Source organism: Crinia signifera, chromosome 2 (genome assembly GCF_055691185.1).
Source record: "Crinia signifera chromosome 2, ASM5569118v1, whole genome shotgun sequence".
Lineage (NCBI taxonomy): Eukaryota > Metazoa > Chordata > Amphibia > Anura > Myobatrachidae > Crinia > Crinia signifera.
This window is the reverse complement of record NC_139218.1, coordinates 103,721,331-103,737,157: the sequence shown is the minus strand read 5'-3', so window position 1 is coordinate 103,737,157 and position 15,827 is coordinate 103,721,331. Positions and strand designations below refer to the sequence as shown.

Here is a 15,827-nt window from a genome sequence, read left to right as displayed (position 1 = left end):
ACAATGTGTCACGAGAAAACAATCTCAAAATCACTGGGATAAGTAAAAGCAAAAAAAAGTTATCCCCACTTAAGTGATACCTGTCAGATTTGAAAAAAAGGCCTCTGTCAGGAAGGCAAAAACAGGCTGCGTCGGTAAGGGGTTAACATACATGCAGTACTACTGTACATTACAAACATTCCACCTTATTATAGTATTTCATTATTTTTAGATTTTTGCCTATTATAAAAGATGCATAGTAAGAAACCATGCAGAGTTATAATCAAATGGCGGGAAGAGCCTAGGGAACTGAAAAATGATGTGCCTGCCCATATCACTAAAAGCTAATTCTCCTGCTGTGTTTTATTAGTGTGTTCCTTTGATCTAGGCTAACTTGCACGCCAAGACTAAGTAAACAAAACAGTGTGTCATTCTGACAAGATGTATCTCCATATGGTAACTCCATATTATCCAAGCTATGCCCAACATACAGAGTGTGCAAAAATAGCTTCTTGACAAAAGTCTTAGCATGCTGTGATGTAAAACTAGGTGCCGTAAGCTTAACAGAAGTCTTGTTCACACATCACACCAGAGATTAAAAATAAAAAAACTTACAGTATAGAAATGTGACACAAAACAACTTACTTTTTGCACTTTTTTTGCTATTTAAATGACCTAATATAGCTTTTAAGTGGGCATCCAATTGAGATAAAAATGATGCTTTGCTCTGCAGAGGCAGCCGTACAAAATTTATTTTTTAACCTAAATGTTTATTTTATTTTTTTATTTCATATCCGTTAGCATTATTGTTGGAAATTAAATAGGGCATAAAAAAATAAGTTATTGTTACACCATAGTGTATGTGTAAGACATTTTCAATTTACAATAGTCTAGGGGTTGGACTGGCCTACAGGGAAACAGGGGAAACCCCCCCATGGGCCCCACTGCCTTGGGACCCACCTCTTCCTTCAAGCATCAGGTTTCATACTGTACACTTGGATGCCGGGTTACTATAGTAACCCTTGGAGTTGGGGGATTGTATCCCAGCCTTAGGAAATCTGCATCACCACAAAGGATCAAGGGACTTGTAGTTTCATTGCTGTATAGGATTCAGCTGTTCTAGAGCCGGATTGGATGATGGATATTTAAATATCCAACAGCTGTGAGGTGTTCTTTACATCTTGACAAGGTACCCAGAGGAGGTAGGAAATGCATGGTGATGCTTGCAGCTTTTCCAGACAGACGGTGGGGAGACCAGACGATTGAGCCATTATACAATCAGGAGATTGGATGGAGTGACCGGGGTTCTATTTATAGTAATTAAGGTTGAAAAAATACGTTAGTCCATCGAGTTCAACCTATTTGACTTGTATCCAGTAAATGTATCCAGTTTTGATTTAAATTCCTTTGCTTATATACGACTGCTTGGACACAGTTCTTTGCCATTCTGGTAATTAGCCACCATTTATGCTGGCATCATTTGGATCTATTAGTTTTTATGAAGACTTTTTATGTGTTTTTATTTGTATAATTAAAAGGCTGTACTTCACTATTGTATACCTTTTATCCTTACATGATACATACGGTACTTGTGTAAATTTCACGGCGGCACGTCCCCACTTTATAAAATCAACTCCACGCAGACATGGATAGTTCATACGTCCACTATCCACGTCGGTGTGGAGTTGATTTTATAAAATGTGGTGAGCCACCCAGCCCAAAGCGTAGGTGAGCGGACAAGGACCCAGAAGGAGCGTGCGGCCAGCTGCCGCCGTGAAATTACACAAGTACCATACATATTTACCTACCCTCCCGGAATTGCTGGGAGGATCCCAAAAATTTAGTCCCCTCCCGGCCCCCCCAGGAAGGTTGGCAAGTCTCCCGCATGCCCCCCAAAGTTAGGGTTAGGCTACAGGTAAGGAGGGTTAGGGTTTGGGAAGTTGAGGTAGAGTTTTAATATATTCAACTACCAGGTATCAGGATCCTGATCATTGGCATGGTAAGCATCGGGATCCTATACCCAACTCTAGTGTAAGCTATAGTGACTGTACTGTATAGGTACATAATCTGTAATGTTCAAGTGTATTATTTTGTTATAAATTACATTTATCTTTTTGCATATATGGGAAAAAGCCTTGTTAAATATCAGTTACTGTAATTTAGGGTTGGCTCGAAAGTTATTCTAGTAGCGCAAGTGCATGGGGATGCTGCTCCAAGAAGGGGGGGAGGGGGTCAGGTGTGACTCTTGCCAACAGCCTGTACACCAGCAACACAGCCAGTGGAGTGTTTTTGTTGCAGCAATACCTCCAGGGCTAAAGCGATGGCAGATATTAGTGCCATCCTCCCTGTCTATCAGCTGCTCATGCAATATTCATACTACATGCACAAAGCTTACCCATACCTTCCAACTGTCCCGCTTCCCGCGGGAACATCATGGTTTTTGGAGATGTTCCCGCGTCCCGCCCGGGGCCGTAAGTGTCCCGCAGTCAGCTGGTGAGCAGCCGTGAATAGACGCTGAGCGGAATGAGGCAAAGTGTAAGCCATGCGCCATTTCTGGCAGGCCATGCCCCCAAATGTTGGGCGCGGGCATCCTGCTTCTATGAGAGAGAAATTTGGGAGGTATGGCTGACCTCAGGAAACTGTCTTTGATTGTGGGTGCAATTGATACCTAGGTTTTGGTGAGGTTTTGGCAAGGGGTCTATAATCAAATGTTTTCTGCATACTTTAGAAAATCCCCCAAAAGTAGATTAACAGAATAAATCCCATTTGGCAACAAAACATAAGAATATAAATTTCAAGTTACCATAATGATCTAGTGGCTTTTCTTCCCTAGTAAGAGTTTAGCAAAAACAGTTCTATCTATGGCTACACTGGCTGAACACAGATTACTCTGCAGCAAAGGTGGATTTAGACCTCATGGGGCCCTAGACAAAATACTGGTTTGAGGTCCTCCTCAAACAATCCATAGAACTATATTTCTTCTGCTGATTGCAGGCAGCATGGATAGAGTATCTTGGTACATGAGCAGACTACTAAATGCGTGGACATCGGCATTGTGTACAAATCTGAATCTGGCTCTAGGTCTTTTGGAAGTAGGCTTAATACCTGTCACATATAAAGTAAACTGACTGCCCACATACAGCGGATAAACCATTTTGTGTAACCAAATATGTTTTTCCTATCAAAGAGCATTTTGGAAGTGGGGGTAGATCCATGTGATGTCACTCAGTAGTCATGCAATGCTCCTCTGGGAATGTTTTGGATGGCCAGGATATCTTTATGGGGCCTGCTGGCACCTGCTGGGCCCTAGGCAGATGCCTAGGTTGCCTTGTGGAAAATCCACCTCTGCTAGCCAGGCACTTAGGACCTTATTCAGGTTGATTCAGTCCTCCTCGCGCACGCACGGAAGACAGATGTTTCTGTTTTGTGCATGCGCATTTCTGCATGTTCGCCGGATGCTTGCACCCACCAGTGCAGGTGGGGGAGCGTGGGTGGTGCTGGTAGTCATGCCCATGGGAACGCCCAGCATTTCATGTGTGTTACCGTGAAAACGCTGGGCGTTCTCATGGTAATGATCCACTGAAGTGGGTGACGCGGGCAGGCAGCTGACATCACCGGATGTCAGCTCCCCTCCAGAACACACACAAAGCTAAGACACCTGAGAGTGTCTTAGTTTTGCATGTGCCTTTCGCATCACTTGATGGTCGGCGACCATCGAATGATGTGGGTTTCGCCCCGTAGGTTGCGAATGGATGTAATTTGCCCTGCCAAGGGGCGGCAGCCTGTGTGAGCAGCGGGCTTAAAATTACACTCAGCGTGTCAACCAGAATAACCTCCTTAGTTCTCTGTGCAGTGCTCCTTGTGAGGCTATTATTAAGTAGCATTCCTTGGGGTGGCCACGAAACACAATGAATAAAGAATTCGGCTCTGCTTGAGCCTCTGAGCAATATGTTCTCTACCTTGGTTTATTCATGAGCTTGTGCTGCCTCTCAATGACCTTTTCAGCTTGTTTTGTTACTTACTAGGACCTTGTCCTGCAGGCCCAACCTTATCCTGTTTTTTTAACCCTCCTCTTATTGGTCAGAAGCTGCCTAGAATAATCTGGTGGCTGTCACATTGTGGGTTCCTTGCACTTACTCCCTGCCATCAGACCATAATTAATACTAAGCTTCTCATTAGACTCTGTACCCCAGATTAGCCAGCACAAATGGCCAGTAGAAATGATAACAAATAATTGCTTCTTATACAGTACTAAGGTATAAGTAATGTTTCTAAACTAGAACCTCTTGTGGTGAGACACACATCATTTGCCCTTAAACAATATTTTTCCAAGGATAACATAGAAATGTATTTAATTCATCTTCCTCACTTACAGTACTAGCACTACAAACGTCTGACAAACTGATCGGCTGGTAAAACATATAGGACATTCGTAGGGTGGGATATACTAAAAGAGAAATGTTAATAAAAAAAAAACATCTCATACATACCAAAATATGGAACTGGTGGAGCAACACCATCTGTAACTGGTACATACTTTAGTCTTTCAGTATTCTTCCTAGTGTCCCCTGTGGCATGCGCCATTCTGTGCATGCGTAGAAGAAATCCGGGGTCATGAACCTGGAAGTACTTGTACCAGTAATAGCTGTTCTATGAACACTGATGTGAACCAGATAAGTGGAGGGATATAGCCCAAACACAATGCGATTAGTATTAGATCTCGCCAATAGAAATAAATACTGTACAGTATAAAAGCAAAACAAGTATATGAGGTCGATGAAGAACATGTGAATACGAGACAGAAGGCAAAGAGGGCCCTGCTCATGAAAGCTACTGATCTATAGTTTCAGGAAGTTGGTTGTTACTAGAGAGGAGGATGACTGGATTCCTTTTGTCTTTTTAGTTTTATTGTTTTTATAGAGGAGCTTGTTTTGGCTGGGGGGTTTATGGATTAATCTTAATCTGTATCTGTGGTTGATGATGTATATTTGTAAAGGGTCTCCATATTTTGCTTTTACCATTTTCGAAAACATATTGTCAAATAGATAGCTTTAATGTGAAAATAATTGTGGTGACCTTTCCTGACAATGAGCTCAGTGCTGAGCGTATAGATTTATCTTATCATGATAATATTAACCAAAATATAGGAAAATATCGGGCATAAGAAGTAAATTAATTATGGTTGTTCCATTCATTTAATCCTCTTATCTATTTTTTCCATTGTTACTGTGAATGATATAAAGAGGTGGTACACACTTTTCCATGAGATTATTGTTTTAAAGGCATACCCTATGTTGTCATAGAACACAATTTCCTGGAACGTTTTTTTCCCCTTGATAAGGCTTTTACATAAAAATAGAAAATACAGTGGCTTGATATGAACAGAATACTGTAGGATCAACATATTTGTTTTCCAGAAGAGTCAATAGTAATATCTAGAATGCATAGCAATCAGACAGGGTGCACAATAATTGGCATTCAGAATTGGAACAGCTTTGCACAGTAGTCTGTATTTGAACACTCGGTAGGGCAGACAGCAGGTGTCTCCTTATGTCTGACATCTGGTTCTCTGAATTTCACATTTGAAAGTTCTGATGTCTGTAACTGCTTTTTCTTAACCTAGTTGTGAATTTCCTTGGTTAAGCTTACGTTTTCTAAAAGCTTTAAGCTTTGATGACACGGTGTCCTCATTTTGCCTAATACGTAAGTATATTTTCATGGGCTCAATTAAAATGACACATTATTATTAGAATGAAAGATTTGAGAGTTCAACAAAATGTCATAGTGCTAATCTTGCAATAACAGACATATTTGTTATATTGTTCATGGCCTTATTAAAAGGTACTTGCATTAAACAAAACCTTTCCTTTCACATCTACATAAACATATCACATTTTTAAATCCAGAAAACATCTCTAAATATGGGATATTGGTTGAGGGAGATTTTCTAGTACATCTTTCATTAAGATCTGACTGAACCTTACTCATCTGCTTTGGTAATACTGTTCAGAGCTGTAAGAGTTAATTTACTGCCTCTCTGAGCTAGTCCCTGGGGATATGCCCATGCATGACCCAGGTGGCCGGATCACAATGTGCAGTGTAACTGAAAGCCTAGACTTTGACTTCTGTTCCATTTAGTTAAAAATAAAATGAATAGATTAACATATGTCATACTGTAAGATAAAAGGATTTTCACCATTGCAATTTTTCATTAATCTTATTTTATCTAGCAATCCTGAGATGGTGATGACATAACAGGCAAGTTCTGGTGAAAGTTACAGGAGGCGGAGTTTCTGGCAGTACTTTCGGCAGTACTTACCTCTTGATGGATAGAGTTTTTCATCTTTTCATACATATACCCATTGGTCACAAGATTTTTCTCTGTATTGCATTCTCTTAAAATGTTGTCTGTATTATTTAGATATCTCTAAAATGTCATCTGTATTACATAAATGTGAATGTTAAGCGCATCGGAATATGCTGCGCTATATAAGAAACTGTAAATATTGCATATTAGTCATTAAGGAACTTTCTTTATATAGAGAGATAACTTGAATGTTCTCTGTGTTTTATATAGGTCCTAAGAATGTTCCATGAACTCTATATCAGTTCCTACCTTTGTATGTAGATCCACTAGTGCAGCGGTTCTCAAACTGTGGGTCCTGACCCCAAAGTGAGTCCCGACCTTCTCAGCATGGGGTCGCGACTCCATGTTGCTGACCATCAGACTGAGGACTTTTCTAATCTCAGTCAGTGAATCAATGAGTCTGTTAAATCTGTTGAACTGTTATTTTAGTCTCCTCACATCACTCTGTGCCTCCACAATGCTGCCATGTATGTACTGTCTGCTGACCACACATGTGACGTGATGACCTTCTGCAGTAACTTGCTGGGCTCCTGTCATTATGTTTATTGTCTGATGGGGTCCCACGGCTAAATAGTTTGAGGACCCCTGCACTAGTATGATAGTCTATTGGTTGGCTTGCAGGAAAGTTCATACATCAGGATCATGTCGGTCAGAATCCTAACAAGAAGTACTGGGGTTAGACACTATGGGAAGGGATAGGGTTAACCTGTCCGGGGTGGGATTAGGATTGGGGTTAAAATACTTACTGGGATCTGTGAGGATTTTGAATCTCGGGATGCCACTGCTGGCTTCCTGACGTCATTATTTCAACTGCGTGGATATAGTACCCAAAGCTATTGGTCATTTTAATACTGCTTGGATTATATATAGGTTACTAGAACACAATATGTATTTTTATGTAGGTCCCTGGAATGCTCCATGTGTTGTATGTTAGTGATTACCATGCTTTCTGCATTATATGTCAGTCACTAGGATGTACTCTTTAAAGGTCACTAGAATAGCGTTTGCATTAAATAGTGGTGAGATGTGTCTGGTATGTGTCTGACTGTAACTCTGATGTCGTTTTTATTGATGTCATTGTGTATATAAATCTACACATACACTAGACAGACAATGTCTGCACAGTTTACAGCAGAGTTTCTCAAACTCTGCCATTGCAGTCCAGGTTTTAAGGATATCCATGCTTGAGCACTGGTGACTTGTTTGCTAGGCTGGGGACTGGAGCAGGGGAACGCCCAGCCTTTTATGGGCATCCCCAAAAGAAATGCTGGAACATTCCCCACCAAATGCAGGCATGTCAAAGCCTGCTCGGGGCGAGCAGCTGACCTCACATGATTTCGGACGACAGCGTTGAAATAAAAAATCAGTCCAGGCTGACCTTTAATTACGAACGGAGAAAAAAAAAATTCGATCAATCATTGTGATGATGATTGATAAAAAAAAAAAAAAATTAAATGCTGGGCGTTCCCCTGCTCCAGTCCCCTGCCCGTCCCCTTCGTTACCACTATGTATCATGGTCGATAGTTTGCGCATGCGTATATTCATGCATGTGCAAACCCTGACCATCGGGGACAGGGTCTGAATCAGCCCCTTGATTTCTACCCCAGTCAATTTGATTTGTCGATTTGGACACAGGCATGGATATCCTTAAAACCTGATCTGTAATACTCAAGATTGTGAAATGCTGAATCAAAGCATATAAACAAACTGTTCTGCTTGCTTAAAATTGACAATCCTAACCTAGAGTCATGTATGTCCATGTGATACTAGCACCAATGAAGTCTTGTCATTTCTATTCATTTTTAGCAAAGGATGTTCAGCATGCTGATTGCTTGTATTACTGCTATTACTTCCATGTATTGTAAAGTTATGGTCTGAAACCAAATATTTGCATTTCACTTTAATTAGACACTGCTGTAAGAGAGGGAGAGTTCATGTAGATATTGGATTCAGATGAGCAAACAGGGAGCTCCTGGACCAAACCATTTTGCAATGCAAGGGGTGCAAGGGCATTATTTTCTTGCATGCATGAAAATTACTGGCTACTATAATATGTAGAGACAAATACTAGGCAGCTTTGTTATAACACTGACATTAGAATTAATATCTTTACCGTTTAGGTTGTTCTTACCCTTGTGCTCATCATATTCCAACATTCTTTTTATTTGTAATGAGGGTGAAATACACAGAATGGCGCAGGGTTCAAAAAGATGTTTGACAACCTTGCTACAGGTGCATGATAACTGAACTTTGCACTTTATGGCACCAGCACTTTAGATGCACCAGCACTTACTGAAGTCGTGTATCCCGTATGTGTAAAATTTTCTTCGGTAGTGCCCAGCTACACAGCTCTGGACCTTCTTTGCTAGCCCACCGCAGCTCCACCTTATGGTGAGACCCATGCACTTTTGCTCAAACTATGAAGTTGTCTGGATGTCATTTCTGCTAAATGGTTGGCATTTTATTTCATTTATAATAAATGTTGTTTTACTACTAAGGGGGTGTTCAATCCCGGATTCCGACTGTCGGGACATCCCAACAGTCGGAATCCCGGACGTTTCCGACGGCTTCCAAAATTACTTTGACATTCGGTATTCAATGTGCCAACTGCCGAGTGTCGCAAAGTCTGCAAATTGACGGAAATGGCCGTGAATTGTCAGAAACCGTATGTAAATTCAACAATCCGCGATCGTTTCAGACAACACAGATCCGACTTTAAAAAAGTCAGATCTGACAGCCTTCAATGCTCTTGGTAATGGCAGCATTGAATAGGTGAGTGCCGATATTTTTACCCTATCGGCACACATTGAATGCCTCCCTTATTCATGCATGTGTAGCAAGGTTGTCAAACATCTTTTCTTGAACCCTGTGCCATTCTATGTATTTCACCCTCATTGCGTATATTTTGGGAGAATTGGTGTCTTTCTCCATTACACATAGAGAGCAGCATGTATTCAAGAATAATTGCTCAGTGAATTCAACACTAACCTGTTTTATATTACTATACTTTTTATTTGTAGCAACGCAATGATACCCTGGTCAGAAGACTGTGTATTTTCAGAAAATACCATTACTCTTTTTATTAATTCTAACCATACTTGGCAACTTTATTAATCTCCAGGAATTGTGAATATGGAGGGAAGTGGGAGGAGTACCAACTCTTCTGGGAGCCCAGGGGACTACCACAATAAATTGTCTCACACAGGTTCTGGGAGAGTAGGCAAGTATGAGTCTAATATGTCAAAAAAATTCACCCACATACCAAAAAAAAATGTTGTAAATAAGAACTAAAAGCAAACATGATTTTTGTCCTAAAAAGGACTGTAGATATATACACTGTGGTTCTTGTTTTGCCATTAATTCACTTTTCCTAAATGGTAAAAACGATTTTATTTGAAATTTGAGCTTTCTCACTTTAAACGCTTATTGGGCCAGATGTACTAACCTTGAAAAGTAATACAATGGAGAGTGATAAACCACCAGCCAATCAGCTCCTACCTGCCATGTTACAGGTTGTGTTTGAAAAATGACAGGTAGTAGCTGATTGGTTGGTGGTTTATCACTCTCCATTTTATCATTTTTCAAGGCATCTCGCCCACTATGTATAGGAACAATATGGTAGCTTTAGAAGGTACAACATTTAAAAAAAAATAGACAACCTACCTCATTGAAGGGACCACTCTTTGTAACTAGATGGGAGAGTTCTCAATCCACATACTTGTAGAATTTTTTTTTTTGGGGGGGGGGGGGGGGGGCACTGTTTCAGTTATTGTGAACATATCTTAGCCTTTATGTGGCTGTGCTGTTTGAAAGAGGGGACTGTCAACTTACTAGGTGATATAGATAAGATATAGGGAAAGTCGTTACACATATTAATTTGATTATATATATATATATATTTTTTAATTATGCCTGTGCACGTGCAAGAGCCAATATCATTTTGTGACCACAACTGGCAACTGCAGGGGTTCCCCAACAGTTGATGGGAGCAATGGTAATGGCAAGATAACTTTTTTAATTCTTTATCTTGCTGCGGAGTACAGTATGAGTAGAGCTTGTCCTCTGTAGTCTTTCTGTGTACTGTATCTGAAGTACGTTTCCCACTTGTCTTTTGCAGTGAAGGGTTTAACATATCCCCTCGCAACTATGGGGCATACAGTATGTCAAAGGTTCAGCATTTGCTGGTTTTGCCTTGTAAATTATTGCAGCTTTAAATGAAAGTCCCCATCTCCGACAAACGTGCACCCTATTACATACACCCCTATAAATCTCTGCACTTTTAAAATCTGCCCTTTCTGCAGTGCCACTTTTTTTCTCATTTTTTAAATTTCTTCTAACTCTGGGGGTTATTCTGGTTCACTCCTTGCAAAATCTTTCTCAAATGGACTAAACCATGGGGTTTATTCTAGTTCATTCTTTCTGACAAAATCCTTCTTAGATGGACACAACCATGTGCACTGCAGGGGGGCAGATGTAACATGTGCAGAGAGAATTAGATTTGGGTGAATTATTTTGTTTCTGTACAGGGAAAATACGGACTGCTTTATTTTTACACTGCAATATAGATCTCACTTTGAAGTAAAACCCCACCCAAATTAAACTCTCTCTGCACAAGTTATATCTGCCCCACATGCAGTGCACATGGGGGGTTATTCTAGTTCATTCTTTCTGACAAAATCCTTCTTAGATGGACAAAACCATGTGCACTGCGGGTGGGGCAGATGTAACTTGTGCAGAGAGAATTAGATTTGGGTGGGGTTTTTCTTCAAAGTGAGATCTATATTGAAGTGTAAAATCATGCAGTCAGTATTTTCCCTGCATAGAAACAAAATAACTCACCCAAATCTAATTCTCTCTGCACAGGTTACATCTGCCCCCCTGCAGTGCACATGGTTTTGTCCATCTAAGAAGGATTTTGTCAGAAAGAATGAACTAGAATAAACCCCATGGTTTTGTCCATTTGAGAAAGATTTTGCAAGGAGTGAACCAGAATAATCTCCTCTGTATCTGATGCACTGTGCGGTACATTCTGAAGAGAAGCACAGAGTAATACAGCCAACATGACATGACCAATATAATTTATACAATAATGTTACATTTTAAGAACTACCATACATTTTCCACATTTACAATAAAATGGTTGTTAAGAATTGAATACAAAGCAAAAGAAGTAATAGAGAACATTTGGTCAGTATTTCAAAACTCCATTCCAAAGACCAAAATGAAATATCGCAGATCACAGCTTTACGAAGAACCTCTCCAAAGATGTTATTTAAAACTCAGGTCAAGTTGTGTGCAGTAAATCAGAAGGCACCACTGAGGGTACAGGTATGCTGATGAGGAAATGCCAAGTGTCATGTATAAACAGATGATAGGAAATAAATCATAATTCCAGATTCTTATTTAGTACAAAACTAAATCCATGCGCTAGAGGAAGGCAACCAGCTTTCACATAAAGTCACACATTCAAAACTGGAATTTGTAGAGACAAACAGTGTGAGCAATATAGAGAACCCCAAGTGCTGCCATCTAGAGATTGACCAGACCTCAATAGTAGAGAGGGGACATGATCTAGGGTGGAGGCAAAGCCACACACCATTGTGATGAATACCAGGGTCCTCTGAAAAATGTGCTCACTTTATTTTAGGGGCATATCATAGATACTGTATTGCTGATTACTCACCACCCCCTACCCGCTATCAGCAACCATAGACATGGAGGCATGGGTGTAGCTATAGTGGGTGCATGGAGTGTTATGTCGTGCAATCTGCAGGGTTGTATCTATGCCTTGGCCAGTATAGCACTCACCAGGGCCACTTGAGGAGTGGGTTGACTTTAGTTCTGCCCAGCAGTGCCACCCACAGTCGAGGGTAGAAGTTTGGAGGCACCAATAGTTCCCAGCAGCAGTCTTGTGTGTGACTTGTGAGCCCTTGTGAGGCAGCAGGCAGACACTCTCCTCAAAGCAGGTCTTCCTGTGCTGCAACTGGTGGTACATGGAGAGGTGCAGTGGATTTGGTGTGGAATTGTGAGCGGAGTTGGGAATGAGTAAGTGGATTTGGGGTAGGTTTGACGGTCCATGTTGGTGATGGTGTGAGTGAAGTTTGGGCGAGGTGGAAGGTTGAATGTTGGTGAAGGTGTGGGTGGAAAACAAGTTATAAATAGAATGTAATATTCCCAAGAATATGGGAGGATGGGACAGTACTGTACCTTACTGTACTTTTCCTGGGGCACTCGGACCTCAAAATACATCCATATAATCTGAACTGGAGGGCATTGTAATGTGGCATAATCTGAGCAGCATATTGTAATGTTATAGCATATGAAGTGGAGGGTATTATAATATTACCTAATATTAACAGGGGCATGGTAATGTGACACAATGTAAAGTGAAGGCAGTATATTGTGGCATAATATGAACTGGGAGCATGGTAATGTGGCATAATATGAACTGGGGACACTGCATGTAAAAAAAAATGTGAATTGGATGTACTGTGTTGCATAATGCGTACTGGCAGCCCTACAGTGTGACATCATGTAATATGGTGCAGAAATTAAACTAGATCACTACTTACTATAGGGCATAACATTAATTAGGGCACTACTATGGTTCAGAAATGAACTAAGGCACTATTATGAGTCATAAAATAAAACAACTGATCTCTACAAGCACTGGGCCCCTTTAAAGACTCTAGGGCTTTAAGAGCCAGTATATTTAGGCATACAGCAATACAGTATATTGCCACAAGTGGCAGCAATGCCAATCAAAAAGTACAATGCTTTGTTTAATATTTTAATGTTGGTTATTTTAAGTGTACGATCTACTGTAATCGATTCTTTATTTTCTCAAGGCTAAATATGTCAGTACCACCCCATGAAAGGTGGACATCTTTAAGTGATATTTACATTTCTAACAATTTCTTATTCTATACACTTTTAATGTACAGTATCATTTTTAACTTTATTAAGTATTTGTATTGAGTTGTGCTATTCTAATTGTTTTCTTTCTTCTTCCCTCTAGATGGTATTGCTCGCCCGCTGTGAGGGACGTTGTAGTCAAACATCTCGCTCTGACCCACTTGTATCCTTCAGCACAGTATTAAAGCAGCCGTTTCGCTCCACGTGTCATTGTTGCCGCCCACAAACGTCCAAGTTGAAGGCAATTAGGCTCCGTTGCTCTGGTGGAATCCGGCTGACTGCCACATACCGATATATTCTTTCCTGTCACTGTGAGGAATGCAATTCTTAGGGACACATTTTAAAAGACAACTGGATTGCGTCAATTCTAAACATGGAGGACAGTCATCAAAATATGTGATATATTTTTATTAAGTGTTATTTTTGAGGTAAAATTATTATGAAGTGACACAAATAATGTCCTACATACAGAATTGGTGTCACACAGTGTGAAATGAGAAATGAACAGTTTTCAAATTTCAAAGGTATTCCTGAGGATCTGTTTTTTGGCCCAGATCTTATATGTTCCAGTGTATGGACGATGGATTACAGTATGGTTATTGTATGTGACTCTTTTACAGAGTATTCAAATACTGTATGTATATTTTCAATCATTTCATTCCCAGTTTCATTATTGTTAGTAAATATGGATGAATGATGAAAATTGAATGGTAAGTTTATTTGTTTATTCATTTGTACAGAACAAGCTAGAGTACAATGATATACTGACAAAAACAATAAAATTATTATTTAAAGTATTATATTTTCAAAAAGGTTGCCTCTTATTTCCCCCACCTTAGCCTTTGCAGTTAAAGTGAATTGGATTTAAGGGGCCCATACAGTGTATTGGGGCAATCACCATATTCCCTGACGGTCTTGTCAGCGGATCGGGGATAGTAAACATGTCTAAAAATCCTGACCCCCGATCCAGACGGGGATCGCAGAAATGGGATGTTTTTAACTTGTCACATTTCCCTGATCCGCTGGTAAATCTCTGATAATCAATGGCCGCATCTGATTGGCAGATCGAGGCTTCAAGTGAATCAGTGGATCAGAGGATTGCATCCGCTGGTGTATGGGCTCCTTTAGAAATCCATTTTAGACTGGATTTATTTTTAAATGCTACAACATAGTTACTGCTTGCAACTTGGTTAAAATACCAATGGCCAGCCCTTTTGAAAAAGAATATATAAAAAAAAATTTGCATTTGTTTTTCTAAAAATGCCATGTTTGGGGCTACTGTAAAGTAACTGCATCCAGTCAACAGATACAGGTAGGTTCTGGAAGTAACTAGCAATATACTGTACTGGTCAAAGGTTGTATTTCCAACAAACAATGCAGAGTTTTTATTTTCTCCCTATGCTTGTGTGGGTTTCCTCTGGGTACTCCAGTTTCCTCCCACAATCCAAAATTGTATGTTAACTGTCTCCCAACAAAATGAACCCTACAGTAGAGTGAAAGTGTGTGCGCATACATATGACAAAGAATATGGATTGTAAGCTCCACTGGGGGGGAGAACTGCCAAATATCCTCTGTAAAGTGCTGCGGAATATGTGTGTACTATATAAATTACTGGTAATAACTAATTTTAATAAAGCAAAGAAAACTACAGCTGATGTATCTTTATCCACCGTGTATACAATCCAAAACATGTAATGGGTTAAAAGCATTTGTTCTCAACCAAACAAGAATCCATCACAAAAGGAATGACAGATAACCTGTTTTCAGGAAGTGCTTGCCAAGTTGTGTCAAGTGGCAAATATAATCCCTCCTTCTCCAAAAGAAAATAAATCAATACACAGTGGTGGCCTCTTGATAGAGGCTGATTTACTTTTCAGAATGTATTATATGAACTGCACAACATTCTCCCTTTTGTTTATTTTTTGTAAAGAATTTTACTAGTTTAGCAAAATGTCAGCAGTTACAGATGTTCTCAATATGGCCTGTTTTTATGTTCCTGGTACCTCCAGGTATTCTCCTGCTGAGTTCAAAGCTTGGTCTCTGCAGTCTTGTACTTTGAGCAAGTTATTTAAAGGACCGGGGATGAGGACATGTGATTGTTTTATATATATTATCATTTTGATGATTTTAAGCTTTAAAGTAATCCAAGTCTATTCCTATGTGACTGTACAGGCTTTATTTACTAAGATGGGAGTTTTATTGAAGATGTGATATTGCCCATAGCAACCAATCCAAAGCTACTTCTTATTTATTTAGCACCTTCTAGAAGATAATAGATAAAATCTGATTGGTTGCCCATAGCAACATCCCATCTTCAATAGAACGCCCATTTTAGTAAATAAAGCCCTATGGGGGTTATTCTGGTTCACCCGTAGAGGCAAATTCCTTTTCAAATGGACAAAACCATGTGCACTGCATGTGGGGCAGATGTAACAGAGAGAGTTAGATTTCGGTGGGGTTTTACTTTAAATTGAGAGCTATATTGCAGTGTAAAAATAAAGCAGGCAGTATTTACCCTGCACAGAAATTAAATTACACCCAAATCTAACTCTCTCTGCACATGTTA

The 15,827-nt window shown here is 40.0% G+C and overlaps 1 protein-coding gene across 6 annotated transcripts in view; it reads left to right on the top strand.

Moving 5' to 3' along the window:
- Window positions 1-15,582, top strand: part of NDP (norrin cystine knot growth factor NDP) — an 85,988-nt gene extending 70,406 nt beyond the window's left edge. For all 6 annotated transcript variants that reach the window (XM_083171036.1, XM_083171031.1, XM_083171034.1 and 3 more), the window contains one exon: window positions 13,365-15,582. In XM_083171036.1, the coding sequence (XP_083027162.1) occupies window positions 13,365-13,592 (228 nt within the window). In that variant the 3' untranslated portion in view covers window positions 13,593-15,582. The remainder of the gene's footprint in view (window positions 1-13,364) is intronic.
- The last annotated feature ends 245 nt before the right edge of the window (window positions 15,583-15,827 follow it).